General features: G+C 53.7%; 1 protein-coding gene across 50 annotated transcripts in view; it reads left to right on the plus strand.

Moving 5' to 3' along the window:
• Window positions 1-25,825, plus strand: part of NCOR2 (nuclear receptor corepressor 2) — a 209,735-nt gene that overhangs the window by 68,529 nt on the left and 115,381 nt on the right. For all 50 annotated transcript variants that reach the window (XM_072722674.1, XM_072722696.1, XM_072722679.1 and 47 more), the window contains 5 exons: window positions 3,274-3,401; window positions 5,026-5,203; window positions 11,392-11,571; window positions 14,479-14,592; window positions 23,789-23,845. In XM_072722674.1, the coding sequence (XP_072578775.1) occupies window positions 3,274-3,401; window positions 5,026-5,203; window positions 11,392-11,571; window positions 14,479-14,592; window positions 23,789-23,845 (657 nt within the window). The remainder of the gene's footprint in view (window positions 1-3,273; window positions 3,402-5,025; window positions 5,204-11,391; window positions 11,572-14,478; window positions 14,593-23,788; window positions 23,846-25,825) is intronic.

Here is a 25,825-nt window from a genome sequence, read left to right on the forward strand (position 1 = left end):
GCAAATCAGAAGCATCCCTGCCTCTGGCAGCTAGTGTTCCCATGGGGGAACAATGAGCAGGGGAGGAAAGGGGAGGGATGGCTGGGGTTGCAGGGGTCCTAATTGAAGTCAGGAGTCGGGGAAGGATGCCTCACTGAGAAGCTGACATTGGAGTCCAAACCTGAAGGGAACTAGAGGGCCAGGCATGGGGAAATGTGGCTAAAGAATGTTCTAGGTAGAGGGAATAGCACATGCAAAGGCCCTGAAGTGGGAGCCATCTTGATCGTAGCCCCTACTTCTCCAGGAGGGACCCATGAGTTCTTTGCCTGCCATGTACAGTTCCAGATGTTTCTTCAGCCCCTTCTGGGGTGAAAAGCCCTATCCCAGGGATCATTGAGGAGCATGCCTCCTCCTAACACAGCCACAAGGAAAATCCTCCTCCCAGTCCCTCCTTCAGATATCTCCCAGAGTCCAGGCCCAGTTTGGATTTGACCTGATGCGCAATGCCCCAGCCCCTCTGTCCATGTAACCTCACAGGAGAATCTGGGCAGAGACATGCCAGATGGGGTTCCCTCCTGGCTACACTGTTTTTCCACAGCCCCACGTCACCTACCTGGGGAGTTTAGGGGCATAGTTTATTGGCTAGCCCCAATTCCCAGTGTCAGAGGCACCATGGCTGGAGAGAAGCCAGCAGAGGCAAGTCGGAGCCTCACCTGGAGACTCTTTTCCTCTGATTTTTTTTTTTTTCCTCTGATTTTCTGAGCAGGAGCTCTGGAAGCACGTAGCAAGGGCAGGGCAGGCCTCTTCTCCCCGAGTCTGGTTCGCTGCTGTCGTTCAGTACTGGCCCCCTGTTCCTGCCTGTTCCTCAGCAGGAAGCCAGCTTGGGCCAGTCTTGGGGCTCAGAGCCTCCCCTCCTTACTGTGTGACCTGGAAAAGTCACTTAACTTCTCTGTTCCTGATTTCTCATGTTGCTATGGGACTATGTGTGATATCTCGTCGGGGTGTTGTAGGGATTACGTTAGTGTGTTTCAAACTTTTAGTGGCAAATGGACACAGGCAATTTGTGTACAATGGGTATTGTTGCTATTTTAACTCCCAAAGAGTTCTCTTGCTCCGAGATGTGGCTGGGAGGCTTGTAGCCCAAGTGCCTGAGGTATCCAGTCTCAAGTGAGCCCCACCTTGGGTCAGTTTCTCTCTTGGGGTCTCCCCAGTTTTTGCCTTCCTATGGAGCATCCAGACACCCTTGGGGGTTCCTGGGTTCAGCCTCGGGGACCTGCTTCAGGCCCTGTGGTGGAGTTTCATGAGGACCCTGCACGAATGGCCCCAAGATGCTCTTTGGAGGGACTTTGCAGACAGACATCTCCCTCTTGGGTCCTAAACTGAGAAACGGAGGCCAGAAAGTTTGTGAAGTGGCTTCTTTCCCCCTCCTCCTCGTCAAGGGCCCCATTTGCCATGTGCCTTTTCTGCCTCCATTGGCAGGTGTAGGCACTGTCTTGCTGTGGCCCTTTCCCAGGGGATCGGATTGTCTGTCTCTCTGCCGCTTTGCTCATTTTGCTTTTGTGTGAAAGAGCCGGTTGGAGAAAATTTTCCTCCTGGCAGACTGCAAAGCCTGCTGATTCCTTCTCACACCTCTGTACGTGTGCGCGAGATCTTTGCCTGGCAGCCTTGCCGGCGTGATCCCAGAGGCCCTCACTCCCTCCCTCGAGGCCTTTCTTCCTCCTCCTCCTTCCCGCCTGCCGCCCTGCACGAGCACCTGGTGCCTCATGCTAGATGTTGCAGAGTGGGGCAGGAGGGATGTGCTGAAACCTTCTCTGCCTTTTGGAAGCTGCCCTTCGTCTTGGGGGGTGATGCTTTGGAGAGTTAAGGTGGGGTGAGTGGTAGGAGGCACAAAGGCCTCTTTCCCAGGTAGGTGCCTTCTTCAAAGATGAGGAAACCTAAATCTCAGAGGGTTTGAGCATCGGACAACCCCCTCCAGCCTGAGGCACCTTGTAGCTGTGCCCTACGTTGGGCTTCCTCAGTGTTTCCAGCCTCTGAAGTTGACAGGGTCCCTGTTCATTCCATTTATTCATCTGCTCTAACCTTTGGCCTCTCAGCCTTCTAGATGCTTGGTATGGAGGGTCTGAAACACATACATTCCCAGCACACCTGCCTAGTATCATCTGATCTCTTTGCAGAAATAACCACTTAAAAAACAAAAACCAAACAACAGAAGACTTACTAGGTGTTTAGGGAAAATTGGGAGAATTAAGAGAGGTGCCAAGAAGGAAATAAGTCATACGTGGTGCTGCTCTTCCTAAGCCTCACCTGTGTCAGACATCACTAATTGATTGTCACACATAGTAGAACTGAGTGTTCTAGGCAGACAGCGCTGATCGATTTGGGTTACTATGTATGGTGTGAAGCCAGTCCTGTTTGCTCTTTTGAGAGACTTGTTTTTATCCTTTTAAAGTTTTTTTTTTTTTTAAAGATTTATTTACTTATTTGCAAGAATGAGAGAGCACAAGTGGGGGGTGGAGGGAAAGGGAGAGAATCTCAAGCAGACACCCCACTGAGTGTGGAGCTCCCCAGAGGGCTCAACTTCATGACCCTGAGATCATGACGTGAGTCAAAATCAAGAACCGGACACTTGACCAACTAACTGAGCCATCCAGTTGCTCCTCCATCCTTATTTTAAAAAAACCTTTTAATGTGTCTATAGTCAGAATGTAGTTGATAATCAGGATATATCTAGTTTGTTAGTGTTCAGTTTTTCCTCAGATGGTCAGGGACACTAGGTGGCATTTTACTGAAGAAGGAGGGTTTTGCTTGCAGTGTATCCTGGTGACTTTGATCTGTGCTATATATGACATACATGTGTGGCTTTTACTGTCACACAGCAGACAGGGGAGTCCCAAGGCGGTGCCTTGTCTTGGAAGCTGGCCTTTGAGTCTCACAGCCCGGTGGTGTTGGCAGTGTCCTGCCTGTGCTTCTCGGTCTCACACATGCTGCACCCCGCTCCTTTAGTGGCCTGGTTGGTAGACCTGCAGTCTGTGGCTTTTCCAGCTGTCTACTGACACGTGGACTTGGCTGTGTCCTCTGGAAAGAGGGCATAATCGCAGAGCACTGTGGGTACCAGTGTGGCGGGGAGTGAGGGACGGAGGCCATCAGCCCTAGGTACGCACTCTGGCCACTCTAGGCTTCAGGAGCTGCGTGGGGATGTGGGCCTGGGCAGGGAGCATGTGACTCTGCCGCCTCTGCCTGCCACTGTGAAGTGGGCAGTTTTCTCTTGCTCACTTCCTGGGCCTCCTGCTGCAGGACGTCGGGCTGCTCGAGTACCAGCACCACCCCCGTGACTACACCTCACACCTGTCGCCTGGCTCCATCATCCAGCCGCAGAGGAGGAGGCCCTCCCTGCTGTCTGAATTTCAGCCTGGGAATGAAAGGTAAGGAGAGGCTGGCATGTTGCCTGGCTCAGAGCTGCGGCATCATGTCTCAGGTCGGGGGATGGAGGGCTGTGCTGGGGCAGGAGCAGGCAGGGTTGGTGTGAAATGAGGGGTCACTTGGGGCAGGAGCAGGCAGGGTTGGTGTGAAATGAGGGGTCACTTGTGTGCTTTTCCTTGTCCTCGTGTAGCTGTGACTTGGCAAAGATGGGGATGAGCGGGATGAGCCATGTGGAACCTCTGACTTCCTACCAAGGGCCTTCAGTGGTCTCTGGGTGTGTGGCTAGGCAGGAGGGGTTGACCACCAAGATGTGCAGGGACAGGGCTGGGGTGCTGGTTGAGAGGGACATGTCCATACCTGGGTGCGCACGGGGAGCCCCTTCCTTTCCTCCCTCTGTCCTCCTCTTTTCTGCCCCTTGCTACCAGAAGAGGTCCTCTGGCAGATGTCTGCCTATCTGGGCTGGCCTGCGTTTCCTTAAGACCCTTAAGTAGGAGGGAGGGAGCCAGTGCAATGGGATGGGGACCCCAGTGAGAGGAGGACCGAGGTCAGAGCAGGGCCCCAAGGTGCCAGAGATAGTAACAGCACTAACTGCTAAGAGTCTTGACATCTGGCACATGCTGGTTCATTCGAGGCTGTGGGCACACAGCGGGATCCAGGTAAATGGCCCTTCCTGTGGGGAGCCCACAGTCTAGCAGGGAGATGCATCACAGAGACCACACAAAATGACCCCAGAATGAGGCATGTGACTATTACCTATGGGGTGGGGAAGGTATTACCTCTCTGGCCAGAGTGGCCAGGAAAGGCCTCTCACAGGAGGGGTGCTTGTCTAGTGTGTAGCTGACCAGAGAGCTGGGTAAAGGTACTCCAGACAGAGGGAACAGCACATGCAAAGGCCCAGAGATAAGAAGGCACTTGGAGTGTTCAGGGAGGGCGTGAGCTTAAAAGGCATTTCAGCAGAGACACTGTTTAGGCTGTCTGGTAAGGAGCCGTAGCTGGAGATGGAGTATGCGAGTCTCGGCTCTGCTGTGTGTGCTCAGGCAAGGCATGCCCTCTCTGGGCCAATTTTGTCCTCTGCAAATGGGGGAGCAGGTTAAGGAGAGCCAGTTGGGAGTGATTAGGTTGGACAGCTCGCATCTCTGCCCCAGGTAGCCTGGCTAGATAGCCTGGCTGAGTCAAGAAGGAGGCGAAGGCAGGGTTAGCAGCCAGAGTGCTATGGTTGGCTAGTGATGTCTGCCCTGGGTGGATGATGTGCATATAACATCACCTGTGTTATTATCTGTGCTGGACCCACAAGGCTTTTCAGATTTGCTGTGCCCATGAATCACCCTGGGGCTCTTGTTTCAATGCAGAATCTGGTTCTGTAGGCCTGGGGTGGGACTCCAGACTCTTGTTTGTAACTAGCTCCGGGTGGGGCTGATGCTGCTGGTCATGGGCCACACTCGCTAATGAGGGAATTGCCAGTACATCCTCTTTCTGTGAACATAATGAACGTAGGCTCACAGGAAGATAGGTCTGTGCCCTTCCACAGGTGGGCACTGCTCTCTGAGGGTCCAAGAGGGTGTGGTGCCCAGCAGGTGCTCATCAGGAGAACGGTAGATATGATACCCTGTGTCCTTGCCTCCATAGATCCCAGGAGCTTCACCTGCGACCTGAGTCCCACTCATACCTGCCCGAGCTGGGCAAGTCAGAGATGGAGTTCATTGAGAGCAAGCGCCCTCGCCTGGAGCTGCTGCCTGACCCCCTGCTGCGGCCCTCACCCCTGCTGGCTGCGGGCCAGCCTGGGGCCTCCGAGGACCTGTCCAAGGTAAGGCCTGGCTCCAGACGGGCCCTGCTGAGGATTCAGTTTTCTTCTGTGATTGGACTGGGTGCAAAGCGACGGGTTGGTGTGTTGGACTGAGGCACAGCTCAGGCAAGCGTCCGGGAGGCAGGGCTGAGTGCAGGGCACAGTGCAGCTGGGCAGAGGCCAGGCCTGGGCTGAGGTTGGCTCTGCAGGGCACTCCTGGCCAGAGAGGGACCACACCTGCCTATGTCCAGCCTGTAGGGCCACAGTTTCCCCTGTGCCCTAGAGAGCTCTTCTGCTTTACTCCTCTTTAAAACAGAAAGTCGAGCTGAGACAGGGGGGTGAGGATGTGTAGAGATTACTGTGGGAGGTTCTTCTGCCATTTCAGTAAGTCTCAGGACAGTTGAGGTTGGAAGCTTCTTTGGTCTCCATTTACACAGAGCCAAGCTGATGGAGGTGGTAATGGAGCAGTTTCCGGGGCTGCCCCGAAACTGTTGTTCTACTGTCACTGCCTGGGATGGGGCAGGGACGGTGGCCAGGTGACATGCTCATTCTTGGCCGGCTGAGTGATGATGGATGTCACTTCTGCATGTGCTGTTTCCGTTCAGTGTCTTCACCACCGTGGGGACACATGTTAGCTCATTAACAGTCTCCCAGCTGCTGGGTGAGGTCAGTCCTCATGCAGCACTGGTGGGTGTGGGAGCCAGGCCAGGCGATGGAAGTGGATCATTCGAGCCTGCTGGGTCCTCTTCTCTGTCTGATGCTGGATGGGATTGGATGGTGGGGTTTCTGGCCAAGGCAGGCCCTCCACTGGGAGGCTGGCATAAAAGAGGTGTTCCCGTGGTGGTGGTGGTGATGATAAGTTAACATTAAGTGAGCGTGTCAGGTAGTGTGCCAGCTGTGAGTGTCATTCCTTTGTGTCTTCCCAGCCCCGTGAAGTGTGATCACAGAGCATACTTTCTCTAAAGGGGCCCAGCTTAAGAGAGAAAGCCACTCGCCCACAGTCGCTGGGAAGTGGGCACCGAAGGCCAGGCAGCCTGGGTCTGCCACCCCTCCCTGCCCACCAGGCTGTCCTGCTGCGGGCTGCCTGCCTCCATCCTCCTGGTGCCTGTAATCCCCCCTCCCCAACCCCGACTGCTCAGCTTGCTGGGAGGGATGTTGCTGTTAGAAGAACTGTTTCCCTAAGTGGGCCTTGGATGGTAGGAGAGTGGGATATGTGTGAAGGGCTTAGGGCCATGCCATTAGCCAGACCATGGGCCACACTGGGAACTTTGATTTCTTCCGTAGAGACTGGGGCCCCCAATGGGTTGTGCCCCCCAGCTCCTGTCCAATTCTGCCCAGAGAACAGGCTGACAGTTATCTCTGGCTAGCCCCCATCAGGCCTCTACTGCCCGCCTGGACTGGCTCTCTGGAATAGTGGCTCAGAGCCTTCAGACCTGTGAATTCTTCTGAGGGTGTCTGTGCCTCGAAGTAGCTCTGTGATCCTATGCTTGTTCCTCTTGTAGCTGCCTGGGGAGTCTTGTCTTTGTGTCTGTTTCTGTTTGTCTCTACTCTTCCTGGCCCCTGGGGTTCAGGGAAGGGATAGGCCCAGCACTGGGGCCTGCCTAGACCAACTATTGTAATTGGTCTAGGCTGCTTATGAAGAGCATTTGGAAAGTTTGAGCAGATTTTGGGCAAGGGAAGAAGCCAGGGGAGAACACAATTCTGAAAGTGTTCAGATGTTTTTTGCATCTGCTTTGTGGAATTCAGCTGGATGCAGGGGACTGGAATTCAGTGGGATTTTTTTTACAGCCCTGTTCCACCCGCTCGCGCCCCCCCCCCCCCCCCCCAGCTGTGTTCCTTTTTCATATGAAAATGTTCTGTTTTATAATGCTTCCCTGCCCTTGAGCCTCTGGAGTTTTGTGGTATCAGGCTTCCTTTGGAATTCACCAAACTCTGTTTTAGGGGACTCCAGAGTCATCACACACAGAACCATTTCTGAACCCTTTGTCTTTTGGGGCTTTGTTGGCTGAAAAAGAAAACTCATGTCAGACTAACTTAAGACTGTATCCTGGCTCATATAACTGGAATCCAGGGTTGGTTGACTTCAGGTACAGCTTGGTCCAGATGACATGATGTCTGTCACCAGGTCCCCATCTCTGTCCCTGTCTTGGGTCTGCCATTTTCTACGTGGTCTTAGTGTGTTAAGAATAAGAAGGCAGTTTGCGATTCCAGGCTTTCCTCTTCCTATGTTGAAGGCCAGCATAAAGGGAGAGGCTTCCCTCCATCCCCATATTTCCAGCCACAGCTCTTTCCCTCCTTGCCTGTGTGTGGGGTCCTTGCCCATCCTGGAACCCATCATGGTGACTCCAGAGTAGACTCTGGGTGCCTGAGGCCAGCTCCGCCCCTTCCTGAAGCTGGGATTAAGGAGACCTTACCAGCTACAGGGTTTTTGCTGCCTCTATGTCTTTAATTTTGCATAGTGAGTTTTCTCTTCTGTGTTGGCCTGAATTTTACACCGAGGGCATCTGATGGGGAATATGGTGCCAATTGCTACCTGGTGACCGGCTGGGGTATGGGTTTGTTGTTTTGCTCCTGTGGCTTTGGGCTGAAGTGAAGGCCAGCAGCCATCGGGAGAACCATCTGGAGGCCCAGTAGCCAGTAGACCCAGCTTGGTCCCATTCCTGGAAAACTCAAGTTATGGAGAAAGTGCTCTTTGCTCATGGGTGTGCTGCTGCTTTTTAAGTTGAGGTGAAATTCACAGAACCTGAAATTAACCCTGTGAAAGTGAACAGTCAGTGGCATTTAATACCTTCACAGCGCTGGCCAGCCCCCACTTCTTCTCATTCCAAAACATTTTTTTCACCCCGACAGGAGACCCTATACCCATACGCAGTCACTCCTCATTCCTTCCTCCCCAGCCCCTGGCAACCACCAGTCTGCTCTCTTTCCTTCTGGATTTGCCTGTTCTGGACGTTTCCTATCAATGGAATCCTCTAATGAGGCCATTTCTGTCTGGCTTCTTTCTCTGAGCTTCGTCTTTCTTTCTTTCTTTCTTTCTTTCTTTCTTTCTTTCTTTCTTTCTTTCTTTCTTTCTCTCTCTCTTTCTTTCTTTCTTTCTTTTCTATTATTTTTTAAATATTTTATTTATTTATTCATGAGAGGCACAGAGAGAGAGAGAAAGGCATAGACCCAGGCAGAGGGAGAAGCAGGCTCCATGCTGGGAGCCCGATGTGGGACTCGATCCCGGGTCTCCAGGATCGCACCCTGGGCTGCAGGCGGTGCTAAACTGCTGCGCCACCGGGGTTGCCCAGCTTCGTGTTCTTTGGGTTCATCCATGTTATGGCATGGATTGGGGCTTCTCCATTCCTCTTTAGGGCCGAATCATGTTCCATTATATGATGATCCACGTTTTCTTTGTTCAGCCATTGATGGACCCACTTGTGCATTTTTGGTGAGAATGAAAGCTAAGCCTGAACCTCAGATGACCAGAAGCCATTGAAGAAGGTGGATCTTACCCAGCAAGAATTTAAGGAAAAGTTTCTAGCAGCTTTTCCAGTGGTTTCCAGCAGTTTCCAGTTGCTTCATCTAAGCCTTGTGCTGACTGCCAGCTTTGGAATGGGCTCTTCTTTTGCTAGTGTTGCTTTTGAGAATTGTTCCTGTGTGGGGGTGCTGTTTGTCTTCCTTCTTGGTTCTGGTGTACCATCAGAGAGGGGAGGGGAGGTGTTTCTTACAACAGGTAATACTATTGGGCTCTAGGACCCACGTCACTGCCACCTTTTGTCTCCAGAACCCTGAGAAATGGCTGAATCTGCAGGGAGAGCCTAGCCAAGTGCCCTTGATACATGGAGGAACTAGTAGATCTCAGGGGCAGGGGGAGGTGGCCATGGAAGGGGAGTCTGATTTCTGCTGGCCCAGAGGTGGAGTTGGGTGCTGTGGGCAGAGGGGATGGCTTGTGCAAAGGCCCTCAGATGCTGGAGCACATGAATGGATTCTGGTTTGGTATGTGTGGGTCCAGGTGCCCATGGTGCCTGTATCCACCGGCTTGGCCCTCCTGTTGGGGAGTAGTTAGAGTCCCAAGCCCACTACATATTTTTCTAGGGAAGTTTTCTTCTACACACAGTTTTGCCACTAATTTCAGGGAGTCCTGGGCCCTGGAAGAGATCTTGCTCTTGTTTTTTTTTTTTTTTTTTGCCCAGCCTTGCAGTTCCTTGGGATGAAAAATGCATGGTCTGGACCTTGTCTCTGCTATGGAACGCCCTGCAGCCTGGTCTCATGTTCTGCCTACCTCTAGAGAGTCTGATTGAGGCCCAGCCTCAGCCTCTTATGCCCTCCAAGCCAGGGTTCCTTAGCATTGTGGCTGGTGACCTCAGGCATGTTGCTGAACCTTACGGGGTCTTCTTTTCTTCATCTGGGAAATGGGAAAAACAGTATTCCTCCTTCACAGGATATTTGTGACAATTACCTGAGTTCAGACTTGTGAATTGCTACGGGCAGAGGTTGGGAGACTTGGCGGGCTCTAAACTTAGTGCTCAGCCTGTTGTAAATAAAGTATTATTGGCCATGCTCATTCATTTGTGCCTTGTTTGTGGCTGCTTTCCCAGTACATTGGTGGGTAAGTAGTTGGACAGTCCAGAATGCAAACCTGAATCGAATTATTCTTCCACCTGGCTTTTGCTGGTCACTGGCTTAGAGCTGTGCTGGGCATGTGCTTCCAGGTTCCCGGGTTCCTCGTCCGTGAGGTGGGGACAAAGTGGCAGCCCCCTGTAGGGCTGCTGTGGGTGTGCTGGGAATGAGGATGGGCTGAGTGAGGAGTGGTACCTGGTTTGGTTTCTGGGACCTCCCTGTGGACCTGAGCAGCGTGGGGGCCAGGTGGTTGAGGGCCTTGGGGCCTTTTCTGCATTTCCCCCGAGCATTCTGAGTGCGGAAGGCCTAGAGTCCTGACACCAGCTTTTCCCATGTCACAGATGGACATGATGAGGACAGAAGGCAAACCCGGGGACGTCCTGAGAACTTCGGGCCGTGTGGACCTTGGGAGGGCCTGTGGGGGGGCGGGAGGGGTGGCCACATGATGGCACAGCCTCTGCTCGTCCTGAGATGGGGAGCACTTGGCAGCCCGTGGGGCTGCAGTTGTCCCAGGGAATAATGTGTCCTCTGTCCTCTGGGTGCAGCTGCCATGGGGGCGGGGAGGCGGCAGCCAAGAGCTCTTGCTGGGGCCTCCTCGGCCAGCAGCTGCTGGCGTGGCCTTGAGGATGGCTCAGGCGTAGGCTGGGTTCTGCCTGTGCTGGCCGCCAGGCCCGAAACCTGGGTTTTGGGGCAGGACAGTCCCAGCCCCTGCTTATGAGGCACCTTACAGTCTGCCAGGCTCTGAACTGAACTCTTTGTACACATTAGCTCATCCCAGCCACACAGCAGCCTGAGCACAGGCAGGAGTTATCCCATTGTACAGATGAGGAAGCTGAGACAGGGAGCGGGTGCCTGAGGTGCTTTTGGTCACAGTGCTGGGGGGTGGCTGAGTGGACTGGGATCTGAACCTGGGGCCTTGCACATCTGTGCTCCAGAGGCAAGGACTGGGTTTTGTTTTGTTTTGTTTTTTGTTTTGTTTTGTTTGTTTTAACCTCCTCCTCCCCAGAGTACTCCTGGCACAGCTTGGGGCTCAGTAAACCCCAGTTGGAATGAGTGGGTCGATGGATAACCCAATGAAGGATTCCCCTGTTTGTTTGATCTAATTTTGAAAACTTTATTATACAAAGAGTAATCCTCAAAGAAGAAAAGCAGAAAAATACTGGACAATGAAACAAGGAAAGTTGAAAGCTCCTCCCCCAGTGTCCATAGCTCCTTGCACCTCTGTCTTGTTCTCCTTGGTCTTGGGTCTCTGTGTGCATTTACAAAACTGGGCTTGCAGCCTATGTGCTATTCAGACTGTGTGCTATGAACAAATGTTCACGGAGGGTCAGCTGAGGCCGGACTTTGGGGGCTTGGACATGGGGGTCTTGGTGCTTGTTCTTGGGGAGTTTGGTTCAGTGGGAGGACATGGCCAGGTAGGTGGGGCACGAGAGAGATGTGTTGTGGGAGGAGGAAAGAGGGGAGGCTTCATGGCTTGAGGAGAGGTTGTGAAAACTTCCACAGTGCTGGGGCCTGAGGTCATGGCTGGAAACTTGGGGAGCATGGCAGGGCATGCTGGCTGGGATGCCCTCTGCACTGATTCCGTGCTTCTCTTCTCTCCACTGCAGGATCGCAGCCTGGCGGGCAAGCTGGAGCCTGTGTCTCCTCCCAGCCCGCCACACGCTGACCCTGAGCTGGAGCTGGTACCTCCGCGGCTCTCCAAGGAGGAGCTGATCCAGAACATGGACCGGGTGGACCGTGAGATCACTATGGTGGAGCAGCAGATCTCCAAGCTGAAGAAGAAGCAGGTGCGGATGGGTGGGGTGGTGGCGCCTCGGGAGAGAACACTGGGAGTAGTAGTGAATGTGTGCCGAGCCTGCCCAACGTGTCTGCTCATTTTCCTGCCCTTACGTCCACTGCGCAAGAGTGCTATTCTGTGCACAGAGGTAGCTTTTGTGTGACATGCTCCTGGTTTGGTTGAGTAACTGAACTTCTAGCTTAGTGTAATTTGAATTAAACGACACACACCTACACCTGAATAAGCCTCAAGTGGCTACTGTACCAGCTGGCACAGGGCTGCAAGGTGAGGCTAGGCTTCACAGCCAGGCTTTCAGTGTTCTGTTCTCATTGCTGCCACCCCCCACCCCCCAGTGATGTGGGGAGGACAGTTACCCTCACCTGCCTCTGGCCGAGGCCCTGGAACCTGAGTGGGCAGGGCCTCCCAGCTCTGCCTTTAAACAGTCACCTCCCCCCAGCTGCAGTTTTCTTTCTGTGAAATGGGCACAGATTTGATAGCCCATCATAGGGTTGTAAGGAGGGAACGGGGTCATGTGGTAAAAAAGGGTCTTTATGGTAACCGTTGAGACCAGAGAAAAGTTAGCATAAAGATTTGTGATGTTAATTCTGTAGTTTAATTTTTAACATTAACTGATATAAAATTAACTGATGATCTACATTTTCCCATACCCTCTCAGGCTTCCCTTGGCATCTTTAGGTACCTGCTCAGACGCCCCCTCCACAATGGTGCCCTCCTGGCCTTTGTAGGAGCCCTCATCCCCAGCTACCCTCTATTCTGGGGCCAGCAAATCCAGCCAAATCTGGCTTGATGCCTGTTTTTGTAAAAGTTTTATTGGCACACAGTCACGTTCATATGTGTTGTTTGTGGCTGCCTTCAAGATACAGTGTTGGGCAACTATCCCTTGCGTCTAGTTTTAGGACAGCCACCAGTCTGCATCATGTTTCTGTCTTCTGAATATTTCCTAGAAGTGGAATCCTATAATACATCACCTTGTGTGTCTGGCTGCTTTCACTTGGTGAAAGGCTCATATTGTAGCTGATGTCAGTATGTCCTTCCTTTTTTTTTTTTTTTTTTTTTTTTTAAAGTAATCTCTATGCCTGACATGGGGCTCAAACTCATGACCCCAAGATCGAGAGTCACATGCTTCACCAAGCCAGCCCAGCTCCCCGTTTTAAGGCCACATAATACCCTTTGTGTGGCTGGACCGCATTCTGATCCCCATTCATCTGATAGAGGTTTGGGTTGCTTCCATCGTTTGAATGTCGTGAACACAGGGGCTGTGAACACTTGGTTCACGTTTTTGCTTGTGCATCTTTTTTTGGTTCCTTGGGTTACATACCTGGGAGTAGATTGGCCAGGTCATATAGTAACCCCATGTGTGACAATTCGAGGAGCCACCAGACTGTCTCCTATGGCCACTGTGTCTCCTCGTGTTCCCGGCAGCCAAGCAAGGGCCCTCAGTTCCCTCACAGCCTCACTGACGCTTGTTGCCCAAGTTTCTGTTTTCCTTCTAGCCTTCCTGGCGGGTAGAGGTGGGATTGTGGCTTCGATTTGCCTTCAATAGCCAGTGTCTGACTGGCTGTGTGTAGCAGCACATTATGTGCTTCAGTGACTTGGTCAAGGCTCACAGAGCTGGTGAGCGATTGAGTGAGGTTCAATTCCGGCCTTGGTGGAGTTCTGTGTCACCAAGATCTCTGTGCGCCTCGGGTGGTATCTCTCCTTGGTGCTTCAGGGAGGGCCACCTTCACAAATTGTAGAGAATCTGCTTCCTGGCTGTAATGCTTCTTCCACCTCTTGGCTTCCATTGTTTTGCACTTTAGGGGGTTTTCCCCAGGTTTTGCCAGATTCTGGCTGCCCTTCGGAAGCTACCGCCAGGGGTCACTGTGGGACTGAAGCAGCTTGGCTCTACCAGCCAGGCCTTCCTTGGTGCCAGCAGAAGCCAGGACTAGATTTTCTGGCTCTTTCTGTGTGGCTCTTGTCTTGGCCGCCTTTTTGAGTTTCTCTTGGTTTGTCCCATGGTCAGTAGTTGTGGGTAGACTATGCATTATGTGCATAAAATGGTGTTCTGCTCTCATTCAGGATGCCCTGTCAGATTGCACACACCCAGGCATTAGTCTTCTGTGGGACTGTGGACCAATGTCTTAAGCTCTCTAGTCTTCACTTTGTCTTTTCAGAGGAAAGTGGACAGCAGCATGAAGGGATGTTCTATGGTGTTTGGGGGAGGACGGTCCAGTGTGAAGAGCACAGGGCAGATGAGGATGAGGAGGTGCTTGGTTGGTGCTGTGTCCATTGTGTGCCTCTGCACGTTTTAACCTTTGTACCTGCTCTCCAGGGTAGAGGCTTTAATTATCCCTTGTTTCTAGGTGAGGAAAGTGAAGCTCAGGGAAATTTAGCAATTTCCAACTTAGAGAGTAAGGAAGTACTTGAACTAGGATTCCAGTCCACACAGCTGGGCTCCAGAGTCCATGCAGCCTCCCCTGATGGTGATGGTCCTTGTCGTGATGAGGAGGCTATCGCTGGCTTGTAGCGAGCCCCCAGCCATGCTGCCCATGCACAAAGTTGTCAGAGAGGCACGGTGATAAGCCCCATTTTACAGACCAGGAAACGGCAGCATGGTGCACCCAGCAGCCTGCTTTTACTCACCTAGCTCATAAGTGGCCAAAATGGGATTCGAACCCAGGAAGGCTAGCCACATAGTTGAGAGCCTGGAATGGGCCCTTCCCCACCCAGCTGGGGCCTCTCCAGAGCTCGGGGTCCCCTGGTGACTCAGAGGAAATGGTTAGCAGCCTGACTTCCTGTGCGAGTCCACTGGGCCTGCTGGGCTGCGTGGTGCCGCCCCTCTACCATGGGGGTGCTACATCTTGCCTTCCGCCCGCCAGGGTGCTCACCGCTGCACTCATTCTCCCCCTTTCCACAGCAACAGCTGGAGGAGGAGGCTGCCAAACCCCCAGAGCCCGAGAAGCCGGTGTCGCCGCCACCCATTGAGTCAAAGCATCGCAGCCTGGTGCAGATCATCTACGACGAGAACCGGGTATGCCCTGCCCCAGCCTGTGGGGGCCCCCACTCCCTGTTCTCCCATTGGCCCTGGGCCGACTGCCGGGTGGGATGCAGGTGTCGCTGGGAAGGACCACCTTTCTCCCTGGGCCTCAGCATTTCTGTCTGAGAAACGGGGACCTCTGCAATAGCCCATGTATGCACAGATCTGGGTTGGGGAGTGGGAGCAGGAAGAGGCAGCCCATCTTGGTGTGGCTCTGGCTGTTCTGCTCAGGTGTACTGACTGGTATGGACTGTGGCTGGCCTGTGGGATTCAGTGTGGAAGTGTAGGCATCAAGTTGTGGGAGAGCCTCAGAGGCCAGTTGATTGGAAGGTCAGGGTGAGAAGGGTGGGGCGATCAGTTCAGCACTCAGAAACTGAGGCCCAGAGAGGTTGAGTGACTTGTCCAAAGCCATACAGCTAGAAAATAGTAGACCTGGGACTTGAACCCATGAGCCGTTAGGTCCTAGATCATGAGCACTGGCCTCTGTTGATGTTTAGCTCTGCAGGGGGCCTTTGGCATGGTTGAACACAGTATCTGAGGCAGGCTGTGTGGGCCCCCAGAGGTCTGGAGGGCAGATACTGGCTGATTGGAGGGCCTTGGTCTTGGGGGGATGACTTAGAGTAGCAGAACAGAGTGTCTCCAGGGGCTAAAGCCCGAGGGCCCAAGGTGCCCTGAACTGGAACCTGGTTTTTGGTGAGGTGGGGACCTTGTCATCTGAATCAGGCATCTGGGAGTCCAGCTCCCCTGGTTTATAGTTGACTCTTTGCAGATGTGCCCAGGGCCTGTGGATGTGAGTCCTCTCCCTTATTTTACAGATGAGGAAACATCTGTCCCCACAGAGGGACTGTTTTTTTTTTTTTTTAAGATTTTATTTATTTATTCATGAGCGACACAGAGAGAGACAGAGACATAGGCAGAGGGAGAAGAAACAGGCTCTATGCAGGAGCCCGATGCGGGACTCAGTCCTGGAACTCTGGGATCATGTCCTGAGCCGAAGGCAGACAGACGCTCAATCGCTGAGCCACCTAAGCGTCCCTACAGAGGGACTGTTTCTTGTCTGAGGTCACACATTGAAGCGTGACATATGGGGATCTCTTCTCCCTGCCTTGTCTTCTCTGGTTCCCCCTTCCAGCCTGGGGGTCCTTGTGGTCCTTCCCAGCTGTCTCTGCTGTAGGATCTGCCCCTGGCTGCGGGAATCAGTGCTCAGAATCCACGTGGGGGCTTGGGAGGACTGGGGCCTAGGAACTTGTGTTTGGTGCTCGTGGCTGTAGTTCCAGGTGAGGAACTACTGGATCAATTGGTTTGGCAATGCTTCCACCTTTTGAGGCAGCAATAGATGCAGGGTGTGGCCTGCTGGAGGCCTAGAACTTTATGCTGGGCCTTGTGGGGCTGGTTACCCTCCCCACCTACTCACCCTTCCTGACCCCCACCCCAAGTAACACTAATAACAATTGTGACAAGAGGAGAGCCGATGGGTCACGTGTGCTTTAGCCAGATGCCCTGGGTTCATATCCTGTCTTTACCACTCCCTGGCTCTGTGACCTTGGGCAACTCACTTAAACCTCCCCATGACTCACCTGCATAGTGATGATAATTATAGCAGCTCCCTTGCACCGTGGCGTGGGAATGAAATGAGTTCATCACAGAGTGCCCTTAGAACAATGTCTGGCACTGAACAAGTGCTAGCTGGCGCAGTTATTGTTGCCAGTGCTCATTTCTGGTTATTGCTTACATTATGTGTGGTTTCACTGAATTCTCTCCAGACCTGTATGAAACAAGTACTATTATTCTCTTCATTTTACTCATAAAGAAGCAGAGGCTAAGAGAGGGAAGATGAGCTGCCTGAAATTACACAGCAAGCGAGCTTTGAGGCTGGAAATCAGAGCCAGGATTAAGCTGACTCCAGGAGCCTATTGTGGAGGAGACAAGGGCAGGGCCCCTGGGTGTCGCCCTGGACGCCCCGCTGCCTACCCTCCCTGATCTTCGGGTGAGGGAACAGGCATGCTTCACTCCAGCAGCCGTAGAGGCAGGTTGGTGCCTTTTGCCCAGGATGTCAGCACAGTGCCCTTGGTCCTTGTCGGAGGCCAGGAGACCCCAGCAGGCTGCGACCCCCAGCCCTTCCCAGCCAGGTGGACTTGAAGGCACAGGCTTTTGGTGCCCACTGTAGGAAGAAGCTTGCTCCACTTCCCAGCTCCGAGACTGGCCTGCTATTCCCCTCCGGTCTGTCCTTGAGTTCCTGGGGTCTGTCCTTGAGGTTTCACCAGCTTTTCCCCAAAGAGCTGTGGCTGCAGATTGGGTTGGTCTTTGGCGACTTGGCCTCAGCACTCCTCCTCCCCCAAGACCAGTGAAAGCACCCCCCCCCTTCCAGTTCTTTCTCGGGATGGTCTCCCTGCCAGAATTCCCGCCTCCTTCCGTTTAGATTTTCTGCAGTTTCTCTGTGAGTGGGCAGGTGAGGGGAGGCGGAGGGGGCTTGGATTCCAGGCCAGTCCATGCCCGAATGAGCTGGGTGGTTTATTTTAGTCTCAGGTCTTTGGTTTCACTGGGTCTCGGCCATATTCTTGAAGTCATGGGGTTGATGTGGCCGAGATGGCTGGAAGAAGGGCTTTGTAAACTGTAAAGTGCTAGCTCTACCAGGAAGGCTCCAGGAAGTCAAGACTCTTGGATACAAGAGACAAAAACTCAGCTCAAATTGATTGAGGCCCGAGAGAGGTTATTGATGAGAGGTCTTGTAATGCAAGTTGGTGTTCATTGCTTCAGGTATGGGTGGATCCAGGCACTTAAATGGAGATGTTTGGGAGCTCCCCATCCCCATCCTGGCTTTCTCCATGCCGGGGTCATTCTCAGGCAGTTCCCCAGGACATGGAAAAGCTGTTGCCACCTTAGGTCCACCTACCTCCCAGGGTGGATAGGAAATAGTCCTCATGTTGGTGCTTGCTGGTTGGCTGGAGTCACATGCTCATTTCTCAGCCAGAGCCAGGCCTGGTAGGGGAGGGGGTGTGTGGGGGGGGTCTGAATACACTGATTGGTCAGGGCTGGGTCTCAGGCCCACCCTTGCATCTTGGAATGCTGTCAGCCCCACCCGCCGCTCCATCCCAGGGACTAGATAGAGGGAGGGAGATTCTCCTGAGATGAGAGGAGGCTGGCCAGGCACGTGCAGCCCCCAACCCCGGGCTGGTGATGACCTTGGTGGGGTCCCAGAGTGCTGGTGTTGCCCACTGTGCCCCAGCACCTTGAATGCTGGGGGCTCAAGCTCAATTCCTGGATTTCATTCCGATGGTGACCTGATGGTGTAGGAGTGGGTAGGTTAGGTTAAACTGAAGCTCTGGTAATTGCCCCGAGGCCTCATAGCTGGCGAGTAGTGGCAGGTTAGAACTCTGGTTCCTGGGATGCTGAGAGCATACCCCTATTGGTCAAGTGCGGGTGCCCTAGGGGGCATTACACTCATCCTCTTCATCCATCCATCCATCCATCCATCCATCCATTCAGGAGCCCTGTAATAGAACACTTGCCTCATGCCTGCCACAGGGGGCAGGGGGGCACAGTAGTGGCCCACTCACATTGATTCTCTGGTGGGGGGGACACAATCACATCCACACACCACCACACCTGAGCATCCCATTGGTTGGAGGATTTTGGCCCTCATTGTCCCTGAATTCCCGTTTTCCTCCATTTACGCCCTCACTCTGCCCCAGCCTTCTTGCCGCAGGAACTTTGCACTGGCTGTGCCTTCTGCCTGGAGCTCCTTTTTCACACTGGGCTTACTTGCTCCTTCAGCTCTTTGCTCAGATGTCCCCTTTTCAGCAGGGCCTGTTGTGATCCTCTGTTTGATCCTGAAAGCCCTTCATGGGATGTTTGTCCTCTTCCTTTCTTTTTCCCTCATTCCCACTCCACTGGACACGATTCATATTTGATTTATTCTGTTTATTGTAAACAGAAGTTCTGTGAGAGCAGGGATCTTTGCCTCTGTTTCCCAGCTGGATCCCCAGCACGGAACAGTGCCCAGCAAACAGTGGGTACTCAGCAAACATTTTTTGAATGAATGAAGGATGGCAGAGAGGAGGGGAGACTCTTTCCCCTGGAAGAGTCCTCTGGTTTTGGGGGTGCTGGGTTTGGTCCCTGGCCCCCAGTGGAGGTTAGCATGGAAGGGGGTCCCTCCATGTGGGCTGAATTGGGGCCTGGAGGCTGGGTGGGCAGGAAGCCCCTCAGCTGCTTTTGGCAGGAGCAGCCAGAATTTACAGCCCCTTGGGGGATCAATAGGATTAAATTTTAATCCTCCTTCCTTCCCTGCTGGTTCCTCTGAGAGGTGGATGACAAGGGTCTGTCTCTAAATGCCTTGCCGGCTGGAAAACGCAGCTTCCCTGCCAGGCAGGGCCTGGCTGGCTTTTCTGCATGTTGGACTTGGTTGGGCTCATTATCCATTCGGGGCACATGGCTGAGGCACCCAGGCCGCGCAGAGGGAGCCAATTGAGCAAGGAAGGCTTTCCCAGCCTCCCAGGAGCTGCCTCTGTGGGCAGGGCTGGGCAGGTGCACACAGATGGCAGGACAGGAGGCAGAGTTGTGCAGGGTCCCTGGGGGGAGGAATGAGGGGTGGGGTGGGCCGACATCCCTGAGGAGAGTGCATCCTGGGGGAGATCCCAGCTCAGGCAGAGGCTCAGAGAGGGGACAGGGTCTCATTTGATCTTCAGAGGAAGTGTGTGAGGGCCAGGAGGTAGAGGCCTTGTGGGTCTAGGAGCATGCTCACACTTGAGAGTTTGAGTAAAACAAACATGTGGCACTACTGCAGGCTGCACAGATGAGGGTCACGTAGCATGGCACTGATGCTGGAGGGAGTCTGGGCGGTGGGCAGGACTTGCACTGGGTCTGCAGATATGGGTGCTGTTGGGACGAGCCAGAAGGATAGAGGGTTAGGAGGCTGTTTATGGGGGCAGAGCACCTCTGTGCACGTATGTGTGCACGTGTCTGAGGGGACCTGGGGGTGACTGTGTGCATGTGTGCCTGAGTCAGTACATGTGGGGCACACCTGTGGTTATTTGTGTGGTGCTCAGTGATGAGGGAATCAGAGTAAGACCCACGTTTTCTTTTGCCATACGTTTCAAGCATCTTAGGAGTAAATTTTGTTTTTTGTTTTTTCTAAAGACTTATTTATTTATCTTACAGAGCTCATGTGCATGTGTGTACACGCGCACTGGCATGCAGGGGAGGGGTGGAGGGGCTGGGGGCAGAGGGAGAGTCTTAAGCAGATTCCATGCTCAGCACCTATTGATGCAGGTGACTGTGGGGTTTCATGACCTGGGCACCCAGGTTCTCTGGCCACTGGGACCGCGGGGTCCCCTGCACGAGTGCAGTCTCTTGTCAGACCCTAACCTGGGCACCCAGGTTCTCTGGCCACTGGGACCACGGGGTCCCCTGCACGAGTGCAGTCTCTTGTCAGACCCTAACCTGCCGCCCCAGTGCCTGGTGAGGGACCTGCTCCTACCTGCCTGTTGGCATGAGCTCCTAGGTTTGCTCTCTGGTTGCTGAGCAGGGCACCCTCTGGCAGGGGCCTCCCAAAGGCCAGGCATAGTGGGGCCCCATGGGTCCTCTGAGAGGTTTGGTTTTGGTTCTCAAGGTGGTAAGATGCTGTCAGCTGAGGGGGTGGGAGGGACTATCAGGTGCGGGACACAATCTGGCCCACACCTGTGTTCCTGGCCATGCCCCTTGCTAGGTGGTGGGAGAATTCCCTTCTATTTGAAGGGAGGCATTAAGAGAGAAGTGACAACATGCATGTCACTTTGTTCCTTGCAGAACGTCCTTGTCAAAGTCCAGGAGGTTTGGTAGCCTGGAAGAGTGTAGACATTTTGCTGGTGGTGGACCAAGGCCCGGGATAGGTAGAGTGGCTGGACGAAGCTTAGAGCAGAGCTGACTCCCATATGTTGCCTCTGGTGGACAGATGTGACAAGAAAGCCCTGCCTGTGTAGGAGAGAGGCCCAATAGGCAGGACATCCCCCCAGCTCCCCATGAACTGACAAGTAGATTCCTCCCACTCCACCCCTTCAAGCTGAGCCATGAAGTGGGATGGGGTGGGGGTGGGGATGAAGCAGGAGCAGGGGTGTGGTGGCATGGGGAGAGGAAATGCCCCCAGGGAGGCATGAGGAGGTGGGCCTGCTGTGTCCCATCCTTTACCCACCATTGGACCTGTGTACTTCAGGTGGGCTGCATGACCCAAATCTCAGCTTTCTTGTGTGTAAATGGGCTGATGCTAGAACCTTCTGAATAGAGTTCTTGCAGGAATCCAAATACGTGGGGCATGTGGAAGATCCAGTAGAGGGCCTGGCTTAGGTAGGGGCCACCTAGTGTGAGCCATGGTCTTGTGCTTGTTGTCAACCACAGTAATAGCGATAGGCAACCCTTACTATATAGTGCCTACTGTGTGCCAGATCCTGATTTCAGGGTGTTACAGCTGCCCAAGGTGGTGCCCTGGTCACCCGTTCTCCAGAGGAGGAAGCTGAGGCTCCGGGAGATGGAGGGACTTGCCCAAGGCCACGCAGTTAGTAAGTGGACTTGAACCTGGGCCAGCTGGCTCTGCGCCCCTTGCTCTGGGGCTGCACATTGTCCAATCCTGCAGCAACTTTGGGGTAATTTCAGGATCGGTTTCAGTGAGTAAACTGGGGGAGAGTGGTGTCATCTTTGGAAAATTGAAGTGCATCTTAAAAGGCCCCAGGGTTGCTGAGGGCTGAGCTGTGGAGCTTGGGGAAGTGTTAGGAGCAGAGACACTCCTGTACCAGGCATGTGCTGGCAAGCTGGCTGCTCGGGGCACCCCGTCTCCTGCACTCCCTGTGACTGGCAGGTGGGGAAGGGACTCCTCCCTGCTTTCTTCTCCAGCGCCTGCAGGAAGCCCCCTCTCTGGGTGCCCGTGGTCCTGAGAATGATGATGTGGTTGAAGATGGAATCTGCTATGGTTCGTAGGACATGGGCTTCTGCCCCCCCCCGCCCTCCTCGTCCCCCCCCCCCCCCGCCCCGCCCCATGGGCCTGGTACCAAGATCCAAGACCCATGCTTACCTGTGTGATGCGGCAGTGTCCAGGGGCCCAGCCACTCCAGCCATACCCTTCCTGTGCTTGGCATCTCTCCTTTATCTAGTTGCTGCTGACCCCCACAGAACCTCATGAATGCACAGAAACTCTGATTCATCCCTCAAAGACCACCTTATGCATCCCAATTGTTACCTTTCTGGAGACACTTGAGCCTTGCTTTCATGCCTTGCATGCCCACCACACATACCTCTCTCTGCTGAGCTTCCTAGGCTGCCATCACTACTCCTCACCAGCTGCTCATTGGACTTGGGGTTATTGCAGGCAGGGGCTGGGCCTCATTCATTTCGTGTTTTGCCCCCATGCTCAGTACAGAGTGGGTGCTAGTCACAATAGTCACATGATTGTGAAATACAAGAATCCTAGAAAGGGTATCTCTGAGCACCTCTATCCTCCTCCCCCTCCCCAGCTGGAGGCACCAGCTCTGAGGTAATTGCAGTTTAGGGAGCTGCTCTATCCCCTCTCTACCCCATCCCTTCTTTCACTTGACCTGGCTCAGGAACTCTACCTTTAGCCTCATGGTAACCCTCCCTTGTTTTTTGGCATGGCCAGGGCAGGGGTGGTTGGCAATGACTGTCAGGATGGTGCCGGTCCCAAGCCCAGGGGAGGCCCTGTGTGGGCCTTGGCCCTTGTCTGTCTTTCTTGGAGCCTGGAGGTCAGCAGGAATTTTTCTCCTTACGTTATCTTTCCATGCCTCAGTTTTGTGGTCTGCTAAATGGGGACACATCTCATATCTGTCTCATGTTGTGCTTGTGTGTGATTTAAGTCTTGATAACATGTGCTCTGTGGTCATGTTTGGCTCATAGTAGGTCCTTGGTGACGTGGCAATTATTACAGTAATGATTTGCCCCCTGATTTTTTTGGCCCCCAGCCACATGCTGAGGCTGCTGGTTTTGGGGTTTTGACTCTGCACAAAGGGGCTGAGAGCATGGCTCGTTCTTGGTTGGGCTGGGCCCAGAGCTCTAGGTAGAGCTAGTTGTTGGGGCCAGCTTAAGCCCACCTACGTACCCACGGTCTGTCACCAGGGGCTAAGAGGGGGGGATGGGTTGGCTTTCAGCATTCCTCCTCCCCACTGTGACACCAGGAGCCCAGGACTCAGATTCTGTTGTTAGCTGTGTTTCCCAGGACTCTGGGAGCGTCCCCTTTTAGTGGGTCTGGACTTGGGAATTGTTGCTGGTGACTTGCTTGGCCTGTTATCCTGGCTCTTTGCAGATACTAGATGGTCTCCCTGAGGTGGACTGAGTCAGGAGCAGCCAGCCTCCCCTGAGTCACAGGAGGACTCAGGTCTGCCCCCATGCACGCCATGGGCACCCCATTTTCCACGGCACATGGTGGCCCAGATCTGATGATAACCCTGCTAAAGCCACCGTCCATAGCTCTCTGCCCATCCCTTACCCCAGCTGGCCCCAGGCCATCCCCTGGGCCTCCTGAGAGCAGGCCCTGGTGGTCCCAGGCTGGGGGCCCGTGGGGTCTGGCACAGGCACAATGTCCGCCTTTATGGCCGGGCTTGGAGGTCCAGCCTGCTGCATTCACAGCCACTGAGCATTTTCTGCCACATGTTCCTGTTTTCCTAATAAGTCCTGGGTTGTGAGTGGGGAGGGAGGTGGGGAGGCCCCTGGGCAGCTCAGAAATAGTCACATGATTGTGAAATACAAGAATCCTAGAAAGGGTATCTCTGAGCGCCTCTATCCTTCCCCCCCCCCGGCTGGCGGCACCAGCTCTGAGGTAATTGCAGACACCCAGCCAGCTCCCAGGCAGAGGAAGGCATCTTGGGCCTGGCAGAGTGGCCTGCTGGCGAGGGGCTGTGCCCACAGCACTGGGCCCTGGGGGATGTGGGCCTGGGGTGGGGGCGCCAGGCAGCAGAGAACACCGTGTGTTTGTTAGAATCGAAACTTGGCTGGCTTGCCAGGGCCGCTGCAAGGGGTGTTGAGGCCCCTCTGTTTGTTTCTAGCCTGGGGAGGGTTTGCAGGGGGATCCTGCCTACACCCCTCACCCTCTGGGGCTGTGGATTGGCTGCTGGGTTGGGCAGCTGCCTGCTGTTCCGGAGGCCTCTATTTATAATCTGTTTTTTTTTTTTGTTTTTTTTTTTTTTAATTTTTCCTCCTCTCCATCACCCTGCAGAAGAAGGCCGAAGCTGCACATCGGATTCTGGAAGGCCTGGGACCTCAGGTGGAGCTGGTGAGCTGGGGTACAGGGTGGGCAGCTCTGGGCAGGGGTGGCTAGAAAGGTGGGCAGGGCTGCAGGTGGGCGTGGAGGGGAAGGAGGAAGTCAGCTGTTGCCAAGGCTGCCCTGTCCTCTGGAGGAGGCAGGAAATACACCCTTCTGATAAGAGGGACTGGCTGATAGCAGGCGGGTGGGTGGGCCTGCCATGCTGGGGCTGGGGGTGGGGAGGAGGGGAGCTGGCTCTCCTGCAGTCAGGACACAGTGGAGTCCAGTGCAGTTGGACTGGCTTGGCATAGGAAGCCCATACCCCAGGCCAGGTGATCTCTGCTACTGAATAGGTGTGTGGACCTAGGCAGTTCTCTTAACCAACCTATCCCTCAGTTTCCTCATCTGTAAATGGCAGTAATAACACAGATCCCATTGGGTTGTATTGAAGATTACCATAATGATTTTTGTGAAGCACTGAACACAGTGCCTGGCGGACTATAAGCACTGAGCATTTATAGTTCATCTTACTCATATTAGTGTTGTCTGCAAGTTTTCTGATGGGAAATGTCCTCTTAGCAGCAGAGCTGGGAAGCAGACCCCAGGCCTCTTCTCTCTCAGGCACCCAGTCACATGCCTGTGTCCTCAACACCTTTATGTGTCAGAGAGAGACGTTGAGGGAACTCCCAGCTGATGGGAAGCCTCAGCCCCAGGAGAAGTGAGCAGAGCTCCACCTGCCCAGGACCAGTCAGTGGGACCAGTCTGTGTCCCACTGGGCAGGTTGGCGCAGAGCTGCAGGGCAGCATGTATGGGCATACACATGGGCTGGCCATGTGGGGCCCCATGCACGTGGCACATCTAAGGGGATATGTGTGCATGCTCATGCCTAATAAAGTCTTCTGCATCTGGAGCCTAATTCTGAACTTGGCTCCACCGTGTGTTTGCTGAGTAGCCTTGAGAAGAGGACTGGGTTTTCTTCTCTGTGGAATGGGAAGACCAGGATCTATGGGGGTTGGGGTAAGATGCTGCACTGTTAAGGCTCAGTTAGCACAGCCTTACTTTGTCGTAAGTGCTTCGTTGTGAACACTTAGGAGGGTTGAGCTGTTTGCCCCTGGGATTGTTTCTTCAGTGAAGCTGCGCCCTAGCCTGGAGTCCATGTGCTTGGGCCACGGGGAGGCAGGGCGCATCCCGGGTTCTCTCAGAGGACAGGGCCAGGCAGGCGATGGATGGCTTCTAGGGCTCTGGGATGGGTGGCAGGCACCCCTCCTGGGGCTTGTTTCCCTGTTGGATGTGATTTCTGGGATGTCTCTAAGACCCCCACTTTTTTTTATTGAGAAATAACCCACAAGTTATACAATTCATCCACTTAAAGTGTATGGTTAAGTGTTTTGTAGTATATTCATGGGTGTGTGTGACATCTCCGCAAGCAACCTTAGAATGTTTCACTATCTCAGAAAGAACTCCGTGTTCTTAACTGTCACTGCCTTATCTTTCCATCTCTCCCCCCCCCCCCCCCCCCCGACGTCCCACCACTCACTTGCTCTCATTTGCTGTCTGTCTCTGCAGCCTTGCCTGCTGGAGAGTTCGTATCAATGGACACATACACCATGTGGCCTTTTGTGACTGGCTTCTTTCACTCAGTGTAATGTCCTCAGGGTTCATCTATGTTGTAGCATGTGTCAGGACTTCATTCCTATTTAGGGCTGAATAATATTCCACTGTGGGTACATCACATCTGTTACCCCATTTATGCATTGGTGGACATTAGCCTGTCTGTGCGTTGGGCCATCACAAATAGAGTGGCCTTGAACGTTACCATACAAGTCTCTGCATGGGCAGCTTTTCATTGCTTTTGGTTGTATACCTGGGACCAGAATTGGTACGTCATGGTTGCTCTATGTGTGGCCTCTTGAGGATTGCTGGACTGTTACCCCAAGCGGTAAACCATCTTCCATTCCCACCAGTAAGCTGCTGCTTGCTCCAGTTTCCCCTCTTGCCAGCAGAGATGGC

The sequence above is a fragment of the Vulpes vulpes genome, chromosome 10, assembly GCF_048418805.1.
Source record: "Vulpes vulpes isolate BD-2025 chromosome 10, VulVul3, whole genome shotgun sequence".
Taxonomy (NCBI): domain Eukaryota; kingdom Metazoa; phylum Chordata; class Mammalia; order Carnivora; family Canidae; genus Vulpes; species Vulpes vulpes.